Source organism: Pelobates fuscus, chromosome 1 (assembly GCF_036172605.1).
Source record: "Pelobates fuscus isolate aPelFus1 chromosome 1, aPelFus1.pri, whole genome shotgun sequence".
Taxonomy (NCBI): Eukaryota; Metazoa; Chordata; class Amphibia; order Anura; family Pelobatidae; genus Pelobates; species Pelobates fuscus.
In genome coordinates this window covers 451003746-451023399 of record NC_086317.1, presented here as the reverse complement: position 1 = coordinate 451023399, position 19654 = coordinate 451003746, and the positions used below count along the sequence as shown (strand labels likewise).

The 19654-nt window shown below is 36.6% G+C and overlaps 1 protein-coding gene across 7 annotated transcripts in view; it reads left to right on the top strand.

Moving 5' to 3' along the window:
- YAP1 (Yes1 associated transcriptional regulator) overlaps nucleotides 1-15041 on the top strand; it is a 69410-nt gene extending 54369 nt beyond the window's left edge. For 2 of the 7 annotated variants that reach the window (XM_063444933.1, XM_063444928.1), the window contains 5 exons: nucleotides 100-290; nucleotides 3940-4076; nucleotides 8866-8928; nucleotides 14277-14389; nucleotides 14624-15041. In XM_063444933.1, the coding sequence (XP_063301003.1) occupies nucleotides 100-290; nucleotides 3940-4076; nucleotides 8866-8928; nucleotides 14277-14389; nucleotides 14624-14862 (743 nt within the window). In that variant the 3' untranslated portion in view covers nucleotides 14863-15041. The remainder of the gene's footprint in view (nucleotides 1-99; nucleotides 291-3939; nucleotides 4077-8865; nucleotides 8929-14276; nucleotides 14390-14623) is intronic. The other 5 variants (XM_063444935.1, XM_063444932.1, XM_063444934.1 and 2 more) reach the window with 3 other exon arrangements.
- The last annotated feature ends 4613 nt before the right edge of the window (nucleotides 15042-19654 follow it).

Here is a 19654-nt window from a genome sequence, read left to right as displayed (position 1 = left end):
GATGACCTTCTTGTAACTGGGGAACACTGCAGTGATTTTTGTCTACATGCAGTTTTGCAGACGTTACAGGTTAATATCTTTTTTTTTTTTTTTTTTCAGCTATGAATCAGCAAAGACTCAGCCAGAGTGCACCGGTAAAATCCCCACCGCCACTAGCACCGCAGAGTCCCCAGAGCGGGGTGATGGGAGGTAGCAACAACCAGCAGCAGATGAGGCTTCAGCAGCTTCAGATGGAGAAAGAGCGTCTCCGACTCAAGCATCAAGAACTGCTTCGGCAGGTGAGGCCACAGGTTAGAAACAGCCTTTTTTTTCCCTTTATGTTTGTCTTGTTATGTCTTTGCACTTTAAGTTTATGCAGGATACATTTGTTCAGAACTATATAGAGAACCTTAAATTTGACAGCTGTTGATGGCCAATTATCCCATTAGGCGTTTCTTCTGGCCTAGTTTTCTGTTTTGCCATCCATAGATTCTTTTATTTCAGGCTATTTAACCCACTGTTCCACAACATGGCTTTAACTAGCAAAAATGCATGTGATTTATACCTTTCATCTGATTTTAGAATGTACTATATTTTTTTTAATCGGATAAATATAGGTTATGAAATGACTGTTAACGTGTCAATAATGCCTTGCCACAGTTAAGCCCACCATCCAGCCCGATTAAATTTGTGTGTGTATATAAATATATATATATATATATATATATATATATGTGTGTGTGTGTGTGTGTGTATATATATATATATATATGTGTGTGTGTGTGTGTATATATATATTGTAGGCGGAGCTACATCTCTGGCAGCAGCGGGGTTCATCTCCATATGGAGTGGTACCATTACCACTTCACACCACTCCATGGTGCTGGAGTAACATTTTAAGTGGAAGTATCAGTTGAGGCACCTTTTTTTTTTTTTTTTAATTCTTTATTTTATTGTGCAAGAAGTAACATATATGCATGCAGTGCCACAACAGCATTAGCAGGCTTATTAGAACAGTGTTAAACATGTGTGGCATTTGAGATAGCTGCACATTTTATAAATTTTATGGGTCAAGAGTAACACAGATATATTCAACGGTAGCTACCCAAACAGGCTAGTACTAATCCGTGTCGATGTCGGTGCAGATTGATTATGCAAATACAAGCTTAGCTAGATTAATAGGTTTGGGTAGTGTGAGGCTATGCTCGTATTGACACTTGTGGTGCTGGAATAGAACGCTGACTATAAGTGTCATATCTGATTATAACAGTGTGGTTTTAAGTAGCTTGGCTGTGTATTATATGGGTGTAGCTTTGTCTGGAGAGTGATACTTTGCTTCTTAGAACACGGGCATCGCTGTGTATATATGCAGTAACGCCAAATCAGCAGGTTGGTTCTTTAATACTTAGTTACCCTCAGCTTGTGTGTAGCCTTCAATTCGCTAGTAGCCTGGCATGCCATAGGATTTAGCTATGTTAGGCATTCTACATAAGGAGACTTGTGGGCCTGGTGTCTAGCATATGGGTATGTGACACTAGTCCCGCGAGAGAGTGTCCGAACAATACCGTTTGGTAAAATAGTCCTTGTGGTTGGCAGGTTTCAGCGAGCTGTCTATTCAGCTTGTATCAGATGGGTAGTGGTCCAGTGAAGGAAGCTGGGTCCAAGTTGGGCAGCCTGGCTGTGGCCTCTAAGTTCAACCGCCTCTCTTCGTCAGTGAAGTGTCTTGTGCAGGTGGGAGAGGTTGCTTGGTCCTCCGCTTTGTTCCCGCTCTCGTCATTCTCACCGCTGCCGGTCTCAGTGTGGTCAGCCGGTACAGCCCTGGAGAAGGTCAGATGGGCAGTCTCCTCTGCGATCAGCTCCATTGTGCTGGCAGTTCATGCACGTGGCTTGTGTACCGGCGGCCATCTTGAGGGGTACTGCTCGGTAAGTGTACCTTGGCGGGGTGGTTCTTGTAGGACCGGTTTGGCGCCTTGATGGATGTCCGTGTAGACCGGGATAACCCCCCGGTCCAGAGGGGGGGGGGGACGCCAGCCGCCGGCTGGAGACCCGGGAGAGCGGCCGTCTCTTCCCGGCTCAAGCTCCCCTGTGCTTCGAGCCTCCGTCGGGTCACCGTTGGCACCAGGTAGGGTCTTTGGGAGGTATCTCTGCTTACCCCAACAGTTTGGGCGTCGGTTTAGTCGCCGGAGTGTGTCTTTGTTTAGATTTGACCCCCAGTTATTGCCGATTTTTGGCCCTGAAGCGGGAGCTCAGACAGAACGCGTCTGATCCCTCCGGCGGCCCGGCCCCGCCCCGAGGCACCTTTTTAAGTTCCAGATTGGGAAATCCTAGAAAAAATAATTTGTCAAACTGCCAAAACTCAAATGATGAAAGAATGCTATACAAAATGGTTTATTCATTATCGCAATGGTAGAATGGTTTGAGAAAGAGGCGATCTTCAGTGCTCGGGAAGCACGCAAAAATAGGCCTTGTATACACACCTCCTCCATCACCACTTGTTTGGCTGCGCATTACCCAAAATTATTTTCATGCTCCAATTAATGGGTAGCTTACTGCAATTATTGATTCTGTACCATAGTATTCTGCCCAAATAAGCTTACAATCTAGACGACAGAGCTACATTTTAGCATTGGTAAAGGTAACCGCAGAAACAACGTTGCTGTTTTTAGAATCCATAACAGAATGTTAAGTAACACTTGAGTCAGCGAAACAACTTTAGCTTCATGAAGCAGTTTTGGTGTATAGATCTCTCCCCTGCAGTCTCACTGCTCAATTCTCTGCCATTTAGGAGATAAATCACTTTGTTCATACAGCCCTAGTCACACTTCCCTGCATGCGACTTACGCAGTCTTCCTAAACAAAGCCTGTAATGTAAGATCTAATGTTTACTCTTCCTTTACTGCACATTTAGTTTAATTTAGAATTTCTTATCCTTGCAGGATATATCCTGTTCCATTTACAGATCAGAAGAACATAACATCTAAAGAAAGTTAACATCTGAATAATGAAACCATTTTTTTTCATGCAGGCTGGGAGTCACAGCTAGTTGATATATGTCTAGGGCTGCATAGAACTAAACAATACTGATCTAAATCTTAAATGGCTGAGAATTGAGCAGTGAGACTACAGGGGCACGATCTATACATGACCTATACACCAAAACTGCTTATTAAGCTAAAGTTGTTTTGGTGACTGTAGTGTACCTTTAAGCAATGTATGAAATGTAAACTTCTTCCTGAGACACAAAGTAGTTTACGGTAGGATTAAGATTCTTGTTTAAGCTTGTCAGTGCATTCAGAGTATTTCTATTTGTTTGTTGACTTACCTTTTCACACTTTGCCGGTTATAAATCTGTAGCAGTGTGCAGTAACCTGGGTTGGAGGTTGTTTTTAAGACATTGTGTGCATTGGATGATTTCACATAGGGTCTGTGAGGTTTAAAATATTATCTTGCACACTTCGAGTATGTGCCTTATAAAAAGCAAATGTGCTTGTACCTTATGATTTATTTGATAACTTTTCTTATTCAAAACCTATATTTTTGATGGTAGGATACAGCTAGTATTCACTTTTTCTATTCTTGGTGTTTACTTCCCAGGGGATCTAGCTACCCTTGAATCTTCCCCTGTATTCGAAATAATTCCTGCCACCTCTGCTGCAATTCTATTCAGTGCCTCTCTAACTTCTTCAGACTTTACCCCTGAATTTCTCATTTTGTTTTTCCAATTACATCCATAGGTTCCCGCTATTCTCCTCTCCGTACTTTGTAAAATCCCTTAAAACAACATTTAATATTGGTTTTCACCAGTTGTCAAATGATCTCTATATAGCAGCCTATTGCTGCATTTTTATTTATTTTTTATAATTACTTACATATGTGAAATATACTGTACTAATAAATTTGGGTATATGTGTTTGTTGTCTTAATTGAATTTAATAGTACACAGGATTCCTTATTTTTCAGGAATTAGCTCTTCGTAGCCAGCTGCCAATACAAACTATGGAGCAGGATGGCGGAACCCTAAATCCAATTTGCTCAACTGGGATAGCACAGGAGCTGAGAACCATGACTCTCAACAGTTCTGATCCGTTCCTCAATAGGTTTGTGTGCAGATCACCTACTTTATGTATTAAAGGCTGATGAGACCATTTATAAGAGAGGGCCAGTAGTGCCTTATAAATTATTTTTATTTTTTTCATTGGACATCTCTCTACTTTGCGTAGGGACAAAACATTTGATGTGGCTCATTTGAAATGAATTAATGTTGAAGTTTTGCTTTTGATTTAATATTGCATTGTGTTTTATTTCTGCTAAAAGACAACAATTCACTAGTGTATTCACTAATTTACTAGTGTATTCACTAATTTACTAGTGTATTCACTAATTTACTAGTGTATTCACTAATTTACTAGTGTATTCACTAATTTACTAGTGTATTCACTAATTTACTAGTGTATTCACTAATTTACTAGTGTATTCACTAATTTACTAGTGTATTCACTAATTTACTAGTGTATTCACTAATTTACTAGTGTATTCACTAATTTACTAGTGTATTCACTAATTTACTAGTGTATTCACTAATTTACTAGTGTATTCACTAATTTACTAGTGTATTCACTAATTCACTAGTGTATTCACTAGTGTATTCACTAATTCACTAGTGTATTCACTAGTGTATTCACTAGTGTATTCACTAGTGTATTCACTAGTGTATTCACTAGTGTATTCACTAGTGTATTCACTTATTCACTAGTGTATTCACTTATTCACTAGTGTATTCACGTATTCACTAGTGTATTCTCTAGTGTATTCACTAGTGTATTCTCTAGTGTATTCACTAGTGTATTCTCTAGTGTATTCACTAGTGTACTAGTGTATTCACTAATTCACTAGTGTATTCACTAATTCACTAGTGTATTCACTAATTCACTAGTGTATTCACTAATTCACTAGTGTATTCACTAATTCACTAGTGTATTCACTAATTCACTAGTGTATTCACTAATTCACTAGTGTATTCACTAATTCACTAGTGTATTCACTAATTCACTAGTGTATTCACTAATTCACTAGTGTATTCACTAATTCACTAGTGTATTCACTAATTCACTAGTGTATTCACTAATTCACTAGTGTATTCACTAATTCACTAGTGTATTCACTAATTCACTAGTGTATTCACTAATTCACTAGTGTATTCACTAATTCACTAGTGTATTCACTAATTCACTAGTGTATTCACTAATTCACTAGTGTATTCACTAGTGTATTCACTAATTCACTAGTGTATTCACTAGTGTATTCACTAATTCACTAGTGTATTCACTAGTGTATTCACTAATTCACTAGTGTATTCACTAGTGTATTCACTAATTCACTAGTGTATTCACTAGTGTATTCACTAATTCACTAGTGTATTCACTAATTCACTAGTGTAACATAAAGAAGGTCTTAGAGTCTCCTATTAGCTCACCGAACCAATACAATGTTATCACTATTTACTTTACATTATCCCTTGAGATCACACTCTGGGTTCTCACCTGAAACATTGGAAGCTGTTAGTGATTGTATTCAAAAGACTCAACATTGTGATACCTTAATAATCTTTCTTTAAAAAGTGACTCATGGAAGTCAAGATCATCTGGGTTTTTTTTTATGTAGTATAGCAACAACCCCTTCCCCCAGTTTTAATTTGTTAAGCCACTTCTTTTTGAAATGCCTATAAAAAAAAAAACACACACACACACACACACACACACACACACACAACACCAATGACAAACAATTGGAGCATAAGGCAATGGTGTGCTGTATACTCTAGGTCATAGGTCACATGGTCCAGCAGTAATCTTTATTTTGGGGACCAATTTTGCACAATTTTCAAACATTTTCCCCAGAACCATATTTTCCACAAATGTATAGATTACTGTGTGAGGTTTATGGTGACCTAGATTCACGTTTGTTCAAGAGAAACTCATTTGGTCCAGGTTTTGAATTGTCATAAAAATCTTAACATATGTTCACAGCTATGGTTCAGAGAGTCCGCATCAAAATGTAGATGGCCACAGCATGTCCGTCACCTTCACGGTGTTCAATCGGTTAAAAAAATGTTTGGCATTTGCTTCGATATTAAACAATGCTGATCCTTTTTATGCAAAGTGTCTGCAATAACAGAGCTCTGGCCATGCAGTTGTGTGTTGTCACCTAGATCTCATTATCCGGCATCCATTTTGGTTTCCAATTTACTGCTCTACATACAATACCTATGCATGCGCTTTATCCTTTTTGAAATTGTCACACATGTTTAAATGTGTCATTCAGATATCCACAAAATCAAAAAATGCTTGTCTTATCAACTCTTTAAAATTAGAACTTTCATACATTTTAGTGTCCTGCCTCATTGCAATATGGCCCACATGTCATACATTCTGGAAGCCATACGGCTTCCTAAAATATCTTGAAGTTAAGAAAAAGACGTTGGCTATTTATTTCTCTACCTGCAGTATCTATCTGGTAATGTGCTTTACCAGGATCTTACGTTTTTGCCACTTTCATTTTTTTTTTTTTTGTATTTTTTTTTGTGAGCGATTGTTGTCACGTTGCAGTTTTTAGAAGCACGTTGTCATGTTTGTGGTAGTAGTTGGAGTGCTGGGATGTTTATTAACAAAAACACTTACAACCACTTAGAGCAAAGTTCATATAAAAGTCACAAAAACGGTTTTGCAGGTCAGACTTGTAAAAGTATACGTGTTTGCAGTGAAATTTGAATTTTCTTTCTGCATGGGTTTTGATCGGTATACTAAGCAAAGCAGGTTGACAAGGGAAGAAATATCTTGTAAGTGCGAAAAAAGTATATTTTAAAGATGGGTATTGAGGAAATGTATGTCATGTTAACAGAGACTACATAACAATATTTGTAGAAAAGAGACAATTTATGTTGTCTACAAACGTCTTTCACTATTATCAGTAACCGTTCTGAGGACTTTTACTCAAGTTGTAAGCTCAAAACATTAAAGGGCTGGACTAGGTTAAAAAAAGGATTCTGTATTTGTCTCTTTTCTTCATTGCCTGCCTGCAGTCTGTAGGGACTGATTTTTGTCCTATAATCCCCTGTCCAACAAGAGTTTGAGAGAAGTAATTTATCCCCAAAGAGCAGTTCCCATCATCCTATCGGTTGATTGAAACTGCTTAAAAACAAAACAAAAAAAACCCTAAACTGATAGTAGCCATACTTCGACTGTTCTGTTTATAGAATCTTATTCACTGCTTCCTGAATAGTGCTTTGTTTTAAATCCGGACATACATGGACCAAACATGCACAGTCTGCATCTCGGCTCTTTCATGGCAGGAGAGAAGTCCTTCCCTAATATAAGCAAGGATTTGTAAAGCTCCAGTGCTTTATGTAATTTGTTCATGCTTTTAGACATTGGTGTACTCATGAGCACCACACATTCTGCAGTAATCAAACTGCATGGTGCTAAGAATGACCCTTTAAAGACATAAATATAACAGATCTTTCTTTTGATTAGGTGTATATAAACAGTCTGTGACTGTATACGGTCTCACTCACAGTATAAGAGTATATCTCCAACCAGTTTTAGCCCACTAAGTATTTCCATTAGCATTTAGGGCAGTTTAGAAATGACATACCAGTCAAGTTACTTCTGCATCAGAAACCACAACCCAAGTTGTCTTAGTGGGCGCTCATTTGCCTCTTCATTGAGTAAAGTGATACACCTAATATGTGTAATATCAGCAAAAACAATGCGAATGTAAAAGTTTAAGTAGAACACAAGTGAGATAAAAACCTGCTTAACACACTCCCAAATAGTCTCTACTAATATGGCTGGCTGATTTGTTTTCCTTTTTTTTTTTTTTTTCTTCTTCTTGTGCTTGTAGGTATAAACACAATCACATTTTATTCGCACCACTCCAATCTAATTTCATTATCTTAAAGAGGTTATTTAGTGAAATGCGCAAGTCACCTTTATTCAGTTAATGAAAATGCTGGTTTTAAATAGAATTAATTAAAATAGAATAAGCTTATTGGCTGTTATGCTTTTTAATATGCCTTAAGAAGATATCCCGCTTTTGTCTGATTTTACCATATTAGGGTTATATTGAACCCAAAAAGAAAAATGTGATGCCGACCGAAAAAGAAATCCACATGATTGAGTTAAAGATATTACTCACTCGTTTGCTGCATAAATTGAAAATCTGCCGTGTTGGTATCCCTGTTCCATAATTTAAGCAATAGAACCATGCAAACTACATGCATACATAGATACTTACATACCACAGTCTTGAAGCCACCAGGATATTATAACTGAGACCTCTCCATCATGGAGATGATTTATTGCATACATGGCAGTGTCAATGCCACATTTGTGTAAGTGATAAATAGTACAAAATGAACTCTGAGGACAACTCTAGGGTAGTTTTTATGTTCTTGAGAAGTTATATATTCACAGAGAACTGAGAGTTGGTCTTCAGTTATGCAAGAGGAGTGCTTTGTTTCAGAGGTCTCATAACAATGGCTAAGGTGTCTTGGGATTGAGTCATAGGCGGAATCCCTGAGAAAATCTACAATCTAGTTACTTGGACTGTAATGGTCAGCGGTTAACAAAGTTTCCCTACAGTAAGAATTTGATGGTATTGCTAAATTTCTGGCTTTGGCTCTATCTTATTAGAAGTGGGGTGGCAAGGAAAACAGTTATGCGTAATGTACGTTGATCCCACAGCAGCACACCGGATGCCCCACCCTCCATAAACAATATTTGTATTTTACTGTTTACTGTATTAAGTATATTATTTTCAATAAGAATGGTATTTATGGAGTTGACGAGGGAGTCCCTTATGTAGAAGCTTGTATTTCCTATCCCATAGGAGGAAGCAGGAGCTATCTCAGTGTGTGCTGCCGTTGGATCTTCAAGGAAAAGGAGTAAACAGGTAGGTCAGAATTTTCTTATCATGGCCGTATTATACATGGTTGGTAGTTCCCAGTTCTACTCTCCAAAAGAAACAAACTTGAAGGATACAGTTGTGCGTCACACAGCTATTTTGTGAAGGCAAAGTATCAAGGTAAAACATGGTCCTACGTAGCCCAGCAGAAGAACTATGACCAACTGTATGTCAGGAATGTCATTAGTAATAGATTGGGTACCAGAATGGGTAGTTATCAACAGAGCAAATAGACCAGCCATATATCACATGAGCAGCTCCTTACATGGTTTGTATATGAAAAGTAGGTACAAGGAAGGAGAAATAGGGAAGCTGGGGCCACAGTTCTGATTTTGGACGCTTACCACATGTGCCTGTTGCTTTTTTTTTTTCTCTGCTGCATGCCATGTGTATATCGTGCATGTTTAGTATCCTGTATGGCCATTGAGGAATGGTGGAGAAAGCCAGATTCTCATACTCCTGGTATATGGATGATGGTTTGTCTATATTTGGGGAGGACAGTAGCACGAAAAAAAAAAACTCTATGGCAGTGTCCAAGGTAGGCCACATGCAAACACGCCATTAGTGTCACAGTGGCTCTTTCGTAGTTCGCTAGTACTACCTGAATAACAGTCTAATGTTACTAATATTTACGCAATAAACATCTAATCCGTTTGGAGTGAGTCTCCATAATAAAGTCCAGGATGCCATTTCTTTATATTCAACTTGCTGAGTGGTTTTAGTGCATATAGGTGTCATGAGTGAAATTGACATGGTGTGTTGTCACTATATAGGTGCATCTCATAGGAAAAACAAAAAGGAACTGCATTCAATTTACATGAGCCAAAATTATGTGCTACCAGGGCCAACACATTTTGAATACCAAGAGTAGAAAGGTCGGCCTAAATTGTCATCCAAAGAACATTTTCGACTTACAATATTGGTCTTTAATGACCATTAAGTTCCGTTTTACAGTGAGCTGTCTGATTGGATGAACAGATCACGTGCCACTAGTAATGAATAGTCTTATTGCAATGGCTAAGAATAAGATCTGTCTACCCCATGGAAATATAATATTTATACTAGTTGCTTGGAAGTTGTTAGAAGTTTCTTAAAGGAGCACTGTATCATTTAAACCTATACCGATATTTGCCAAAATGCCGAATATCTACCGATATTATCGGCCAAGCTGATGATCAGTCGATCCCTAGTGCCCAGTGTATTCCTTTAATGTTTTTCTTGTCCAGCGGAACATCCTTTCTATGTGACACGAGTTGATAACGTCCTGGTGGATTACTTTGTAATTACCGCCTGGACAAAAATTGTGTTTTATTTTGAAGCAGACTTTTCAGGTTACCCCAAATCTAGATCTTTTGCAGATTTTACCTTCTTCATAAATGTTACAAATAAAAGAAATCAGGGTTTGACTCAAATATATTGTGGAACTTCCATATGAAAAGTGGTGCAGAGTTGAAGTTGGATGCTTCTCTTTAGGAGAGAACCATTATTGTTTGAGAAGATCCTTTTCTTTTTATTTCCAATTTTAAATTGCTAAATTATTGGTCCTCTTACAAGTATCAAGCTACTGGCTTCAGATTTTCGATGTTCTTACAGTTGAGTCTTAGACTCAAAGCTTAGATTATTTTATTTATTAACCTATAAGTGGTCCACCTCAATGCACTTCTAACGAGTTATAATTAGATTCTTCTATTATGTTTACAAAGTCACATTATTTTTCACCTTCTTATGTTTACCTTTTCTATATAGTGTTGCTAGACTAGTGCTTTATCAAGGTATAAAGCTGACGAATAAACCTTAAAGGGGCATTTTAAAACCACTTCATTAAAAGAACACTATAGCGTTTAGAAATACCAACCTGTATTTTCAAAGCTATAGAGGCCTAGTCCCTAGCTAGTTTCAAAGGAGCACACTCCCCATTTACAATAAATATGGTTTAAAAGGGTTTTCTTCTCACCTTTTTCCATCACAAAGTTTCCCTTAATGCTCCTAGCCTCTCTGCCTCCTACGACTTCATCTTTGTTGAGATGGAGTGGTCTGGGTGCATTTAGAGGTCATTGACGCTATAGTTGTTTTGGTGCTTAGTGTATAACAAGTGACACTGCTTGGTTCTTTGCCATTTAGGAGTTAAATCAGTTTGTTTATGCAGCCTAAGCCACATTTCCTCTTGCTGGGACTCTCACAACCTCCCTAAACAATTCCTGAAAGTCTATAAATGTTCGAATAGCACACAATTAAACAGTGACATTGTAGGGACTTGATCTATATGACAAAATTGCTTTGTTCGGTTAGTTGTTTTGGTGCTTAGAGTATCCCTTTAAAAATTGGGGGTCTCTGCACAGTTGGCAAAAATCACTCCAATGGCTCCATTTAGAGTTACCAAAAATAGAATGTCATGTGAAAGATATATATATATATATATATATATATATATATATATATAGCCCAGAGTATATATATCTCTATCTTTCACATGACATTCTATTTTTTTATATATATATATATATACACACACTCTCATTCTTACCTGAAACAGACCTTCATGTTGAAAAGTGAGATTTTTATATTTTGCCTCCTTTTGTACGCATGCAGTTTTTCATGTTTGATCTTTTTAGCTCTATAGTTGTCATATCAGATTCTGTGTACTCTCGTTAATACAGATTTAATACATTTTATTTTGTTTATTTATTTTGGTGTCAAAGTCCACACAGGTGTAACTTTTAGCATGCTTTTACTGGATTTGGACGCAAACCCATTTCTTTCTTCTAGAATTCCCTACTTTAGGTTTATGTATCTCAAACACAAAAACAAAAAAAGACTTGACAAGCCGTTACATCTGAGAGCAGTGATTTAAAGGGACACTATAGTCACCTGAACAACTTTAGCTTAATGAAGCAGTTTTGGTGTATAGAACATGCCCCTGCAGCCTCACTGCCCAATCCTCTGCCATTTAGGAGTTAAATCCCTTTGTTTATGAACCCTGGTCACACCTCCCTGCATGTGACTTGCACAGCCTTCCATAAACACTTCCTGTAAAGAGAGCCCTATTTAGGCTTTCTTTATTGCAAGTACTGTTTAATTAAGATTTTCTTATCCCCTGCTATGTTCATAGATTGCTAGACCCTGCAAGAGCCTCCTGTATATGATTAAAGTTAAATTTAGAGATTGAGATACAATTATTTAAGGTAAATTACATCTGTTTGAAAGTGAAACCAGTTTTTTTTTTTCATGTCAATCATAGCCAGGGGAGGTGTGGCTAGGGCTGCATAAACAGAAACAAAGTTATTTAACTCCTAAATGACAGTGAGTTGAGCAGTGAAATTGCAGGGGAATGATCTATACACTAAAACTGCTTTATTTAGCTAAAATAATTTAGGTGACTATAGTGTTCCTTTAATAAGGGGCTGAAGACATTCCCGTAGTGACCACACTCCAGTTTTTCCTAAATTTCTCTACTAAAATTATAATTTTAAAAAGAAATGGCTACCTCTATATTATCAAGAACAGATAACCATTTTTTTCTGATTATGTCTTGTAAAACACTTTGGTTTTCTAATTTGTATAATCTTTTAGAAGTAAAGTTGTTGTGTTTTTTTTTGTTTTTTTTCCTCTCTCTATAAAGCTAGATGTTAACATTAGTTAGGTTAGTCTATACATGGCTTGGGAACGGTCAGGAAGATTTACAGGTCCATTATGAGGAGCAAACACTTTTACTTGTGTGGGAAATGAGTGGGGCTCTACAAACTGTCTGCGGAACGAGTTTCCATCCTTGCTGTTTTGGAGACATGTTATTACTATGTGGCAAGTTAGGTTTGCTAGATGTCAGGTTTTTTTTTTTCCGATGAGAGAACTGGTTATGCTGCAGTACTTAAGATATGCTGTTCTAAGTGCAACCTATTTTATGAAAAGTGTAAATGTTTTTTGTCTATTTTAACACCTAGAGAGCTTCAAACCAATTCTTTTTAAGTTATGGCTGCCTATCTGCTGTCCCAGCATTATTTGGATCTGCAGAACACTGAAAATCTTAATTTGTTCAAGAGTGAAGCATGTTATCATTTTATAGCCTTCATAACATTGAGAAGGGTCTCTTTTATGTTCAAAGTCAGTGCCAGTCTTTTGCCTGTATTTTATGAAATCCATATTAAAATGACACTCAAAGCATTACGACTTCAGTTTCCTTTAGTTGCCATGTTGCTTAGATTCCTCTAGTGGAATCCTACAGTGATTTTACATTATCAATACAGCCATGGTGGGGATCGTTCCTGGGCTCTTAGATAAGTCTTTAAACTGGGAGCAGTCTTGGCAACATGGAATAAATTTATCATTAAAATTACTATTCTATTTATTTTTTTTTGGACGTTTAAGTTTTTGTTTGTTCTCCCACCCCTCCACCAAACCAGTGTTTATGCAGAGCATCTTAAAACCCTAACCTTTCCATCCAGTTCAAGTACAGTTAAATATTTCCATCTTGGACATCTCGTGAGCCACCATCAAGGTACTTAAAATAAAAGGCAGTTGTTTATGAAAGAGCTGCAAAGCATGCTTAATAAACTAAAGGCACATTCTCCATGTACTAATATAGAAGAAGGTGCATTTACTAATCTTTGGCTCTCCTGGGGACAATATTGTACTGCACAATAACACACAATTACACAAAACATTTGTTGTAACTCCTGCAATGATTGTTTGCTTTTGAGCTTCAATGTTTACTCCACAGTTCATTTGCTTTTCTGTCAAATGTGTCCAAGATATGTTCTAATTCACCCAATGAAACCCAGGTCAGTTATATTGTCAGGAACATTTCAGAGGGGGAAATGGTCATTTATGCTTCAATAGGAAACATGCCAACAGCTTTTAATCAGTCTAGTCCACGGTGAAGCAGTAGAAACTTGCCCATTTTGTTTTGGCTTCCAGTATTGGCTGTGAGTTTTACCTGCCTGCCAAGTGCTACAAATTGTACTTGTGTGACCGAAACTGGGGAACCTTTGGGTGTGCTTTCAAGAATGTGCTTCGCTATATAAGAGCGAATTTGCAGGCAAGACAATTTGTCAGACTTTTCAAACTTATCAGTCACAACTGTTTTATCACCCAACCTCATTTTTTAAGATTATTTGTAGTTCTCTTTAAAAATACTCAGAAGTTTTGTTTTGGCTACAGTCGGTGACTTGTTCGATTTTAGTTTATTTTTCTGTCCCTATAATCTAGAAATCAGCTCTGACTCACCATTATCAAATAAAACATATCCACATATATAAATGTTTGATATAAAGTTCATAAAATGGTGTGCAATTTCACACAACCCTCATCCGTGTTTTTGTATTTTTCTGTTCTTTTTTCAGTGGAACATATCACTCCAGAGACGAGAGTACAGATAGTGGGTTAAGCATGAGCAGTTACAGTGTTCCACGAACCCCTGACGATTTTCTAAATAGTGTTGATGAGATGGACACAGGTAAATTTCAGGCAAAGAAATCACACATCTGTCGCTTCTATCCCCACCAAGTATAGTGCAATTGAACAGCTTGTCATGTATTTAAAAAAAAAATATTTCTTTAATACCTTTAAAAAGCACTCTTGAGTTACTAATGTTTTTATTGTGCTTTAACTTTTTTTTGAAGGCTATTTCTAGCAGTACGTCTTCCAATATACTATTCATGATGTTGGTTTTTTTCTCTTCCTTGTTCAGGTGATGCAATCAACCAAAGCACTATGCCCTCCCAATCAAACCGGTTCCCAGAGTATTTGGATGGGATTGCAGGAACAAACGTGGACCTTGGTACACTAGAGGAAGTTGCAATGAACGTTGAAGGCGAGGAACTAATGCCAAGTCTTCAGGAAGCTTTGAGTTCCGACATCCTAAATGATATGGAGTCTGTCCTTGCAGGTGGCAAGATAGATAAAGAAAGCTTCCTCACATGGTTATAGAGGCACGAACAAAATTGCTTGCAATATTTTCAGAAAAATCTAAAGACCTAGACTGCCGATGGCTTTTCAAAAAAATAAGCTGCATTGCAGACTGCTTGGTTATATTCTGCAAAGAAAAGAAAAAAGCAAGCATTCAAAAACTCTTTTTTTCATTTGTTTTATTTTTCTTGTTTTTGTTTTGTTTTGTTTTGTTTTTTTTCACTCTTTGCTGCTTTGTAATCATGTACATTGTATTTTTCTTTCGCAATTGAGAGCCCGAAGAATCAATTACTTTCCGGTTTCACTTTTTTTGTTTTTATCCCCTGAAGTGTTGGATTTTGTGTATTGGATGGGCAAGGAAGGGATGGTGAAAGGATCACTGCCACCGTGGGAAGGGTAAATCATGAAGAAAACGTATTTTGGGAGAAGTTATTGCAAAGCAGCCTGCCATTACAGAGACTAAACAATAATAATCCCAATATTAACTTTTTTTTTATATTATATAAAAGTGGTAGGGTTGAGTTTTAGCAATAATTTGCCTTCTAGTGCTTTTCATCTGTTTGTTTTAATAGTTATCACACACAGAACAATTGAATTATTTTGTTTTTAAAGGCAAGCAATACCTCTATTTTTTTCCCCTCTCTTTTTAAATAGAAACACTACTTTATTTTTTTGGGGTCAGTGCAACATGATTTACGTTATGAGTGAATATGCAAGTATTTTGTTGGCTCTTTTGGAATTGTGTAGTTGGCAAAAGAGATGTGGCAGTCAGATGTTTTTAATAGTATACGATGGAGTGCTTTCTGAAAGTGAAATGCGTTGGGAACCTTTTCAGTGTGACTTAGCAGAAATTTCAGTAAGGTAGATGTGTAGTTTTTTTTTTTTTAAAGTTTGAGAACAAATTTCTTTTTACCTACCTCTGTTTTTATCGCAAACTGATCCTGTAAACCAAATAGCTGAATTTTGTCAAGCACACCATATATAATATTTCAAGATGAAATTAAAAAAAAATAAAAAAAAAAATCGTCAACTGCTCAAGCAGTTCATTTTAAACCATATGGTGTCAGATTTTTATTCGTGGTTTACCTTTTTTTTGAACTGAAGCAAATGCCATGTTATAAAAATCAGTCTGATTTTATTTTTTCATGTTTTTATCTGTTTGTTCATATGTAATCAGAGAAGTTTTAGCATTGTGATCATCTTGCCTGACCCTTGATTTGCAAACGTTAACAATCATGCCTTATTAAATGTGTTTGATTTTGTCTGTAGAAAAGTAAAATGAGAATGCATTCATTTTTATGTAAGAATTTGCCAGCTCTGTATTCCTCATGCTATCAATCCCAGACTAAATGGGTTAAGCAAAAATAGACTACAGTATAATTTTATCTGAATATTTATGGGTTTTAGGGTTTTTTTGTTTTTTTTTTGTTTTTTTTTTTAGGTCCCAGCTCAGGAAATCAACAATCTATTAATTTCCATAGTTTAATAGTGATCTATTTTTTTTTTTTCAATCCCCCCTTTTTATTTTATTATTTTTTTTCTAATTATGTTCAAGTATTTTCAGTGGGATGCGGTGTACTCCTTTTTTATAACCCTGTTTAATAATTAATAATCAATACATATAACAAGGCTACAGATATTTCAAGATGGAGATTGACAAAACCACAGGCAATAAGCTGCCCATCGAGAAATGTTTAAGAAAGTTATAGGTGTTTTATACATTTGTAAGGATATGCTGGTCCTGTCACTCTTTAAAAGCGAAAAAGGGGAAAAAATCTTTAAGGGTGCAGTTCCATCTATATATCTGAAAATAATAATTTTTTTTTTTAAAAGAATATTAAACCCAGTTGTTATTTTTACAGGTCCTAATTAATTCTAGCTTGTATTCATGTTAAACCGTGAAGGTTGTGATAGGTGGAATACTGTTGTCATAGCAAGAAGAAAACAACTAAAATCTTAATAGTTTTAGGGGATTTTCCCCTCATACAGGGGGCACAATGCTTGTTCTAGGACATGCAGCTATCCTGCTTTTGATTCCTTTATTACCTATTTCACTGTAAATGCCTCAAAAAGAAAGACATTGTGAAGTGTCCCTTTTTGTTTACTTAAACTAGTTGTAGGACTGCAGAAGTGTTTAAATCATATCAGTATGCTGTGTTGTAGTCTTGTGATAGAGTGCATTTTCACTGTAGCAGGCCATAGTGCATACTTACTGATGCTACAGTTTTGAAAGGTAACATAGGTGTCAAGATTCAATACATTTTGTTTTTTTTTGGTGTTTTTTGCCAAAGTGCCTTAGCCTAATTTAGCAGGGAGAGCAGTCTAGGGCTTAAACCAGAACTGAAAGGATGCATTAGTATTTTAACACTTTCAATGTCCGATGGAACAAGTAACTCTGGTACGTAGAGCGAAGTATGTAGTGTTCTATATATACCTTGTTGTTTAAAGCGTAAAGGATTTATAAGTTCTTAAAGTACAACTCAAAAGTTTGGCTTATTGGTGTTTCATGTCTTTAATTTAATGTATGATTAGCAATAGATCTTAAAGTAATAGTTTTGAGCATTAAAAAGTGTCGATTTTTTTTGTTTGTTTTTTTAAGCTAAATTGTCGGGAGCTGTCAGCGTAGAGAAAGCATGCAGGGCAGAGGAGAAATGGCCTTTTCTTTTCATTGTTTACCCTGGCTTTGCCTTGTCTAAACTGTTTTTTTGTTTTTGTTTTTTTTGTTGTTTGTTTTTTAATCATTTTCTAAATCTTTAATATAAATGAATAAGACAATGGAACATCTTGTGAGGAAAAAAAAACATGAATGCAAGCTATAGGTGACTTATTTTTTTCAAAATGTTGTAAATAACAGAAGTGACCTTTCCCCTTTATAAACACGATGTCCTACAAAGTACATCTATGAGAAGCTTTGAGAGGAGTCCTAATTTTGCAGTAACTTTGTTCTGATTGCATATTGCACTGCTAAAAGAAAGTGACAACTTTGTCACGAAATTCAATTTGTTCACTTTTTCTTGCTCCGAGATGGCCAAATCTTACTAACATACCTTAATAGTATATCATGTGCTGCATTTATTATTGTGCTTTTATTCTTCACGTCTAAAAATTCACATGTAATCAAAAACGAAACTATAGCAAACTGTCCCCTGATATGTATGCATACCCTGTTTCAGCCTGGGCATTTGGGTGATTTGTGAATACACTACAATGGTCTTCTGGTTCTTTTGTATGTCTACATTGGTGAGTGAGTGGGATACGTTTCTCGCCCGTGTAATGAACATCTTGATGTAAACCTTTTTGCAGAAATATTGCTTACGGTATTCTGCTATTTGACCGTTTCGAGTGCACTTTAATATATACACTACGTTTTCTACCTCTATAAAATAGCCATGAAATTTGGAAATGTTGCCAAATACCGGAGGATAAATTTAGGATGTTTGCTTAGAACACTAAAACTCTTTATATACGTAAAACACTACGGACAAAATTAACCTCCATTTGCTTGACACACTAATGACAAAATTAGTGTATTTTTTATTTTTTACATTTTAATTAATCATATCTAAACAAAAACTCTTAAAGGTACACTACAATCACCAGAACAACTATAGCTTATTGTATTTGTTCTGGTGAGTGTGATCATTCCTTTCAGGCTTTTTGCTGTAAACACTGTCTTTTCAGAGAAAATCCAATGTTTACATTACAGCCTAGTGATAACTCCACTGGCCACTCCTCAGATGGCTACTAGAGGTGCTTCCTGGGACAGTGCTGCACAGTGTGACTAACATTTAGTGTCTCCACTCTCTGCATGGAGCCAATGAACTTTCCTCATAGAGATGCATTGATTCAATGGAACTCTAAGGGGGGTGCCGATTGGCCAGGGCTGTTTGGCTTGTGCTGGCTCTGCCCCTGATCTGTTTCCTTGACAGTCTCAGCCAATTGAATGCTTTCATATGGGAAAGCGGTGTGATTGTCTTTTGATCAACACTTCTGATGCTGTCAGCCAAGCAGGCAGATCGGGAACAAAGCCAGCAGCAGCAGCAGACTGGAATAAAAGTAAGATTTTACTATATTGAGTGTTCCTTTAAGCTCAAACTTTATTTGCCTAAAACACTAGTGGAATATTGAGGGTGAAATCTGATTCCTTTTTAAAAAACAAATTCAAGTTCAAAACTGTGCCTAATCACACAGTTTTACCCTGTGCAGAATTTTGTAAGATTTAGTGCAAAGGTGGATGTTGGTCCATTGCATGTCACGCCACGAACAGTATCGTGTTTAAAGGACACTCCATGGCATGAAAATATGCAAAAATAAATCTTAAACCCCCAAAAAATCTTGAAATTCCTGTATTTGCTATAAGAGCCCAGACTGGGCAGTATATGACGTGACTGCCAGGAAGTCATTACTGCACATTTAATGTTTTATAGCACTGCTGAGCACATTCCATAAGTAGTGCTTGCTTTCGTTTCTTTCTGGACAAAACTGTAAACTAAATTATACCATCCAAAAGCCTAATAAGCCATGACATTACAACAGTACTACAGGGTTTTTTGTTGTTGTTTTTTGTAGCAAAAAAATGGAAACACTAAAGGCTTGGAGGTAGAGGGTGCAAAGAAAAAAATATATTTTGAAAGCTAAATGTAAAAAAAAAAAACTGCAAGCTAATTTACCAATTGCATCAGATGTGACATGACCCGAACAACTTTAGTATTAGAGCCATGTTTGAATGCTTATTGAACGGCTTCACTAATTTTCTTTTCACGATAATAAATAGGAATGATCAGTGTTATGTCTCAGGCCTGCATAAACCATT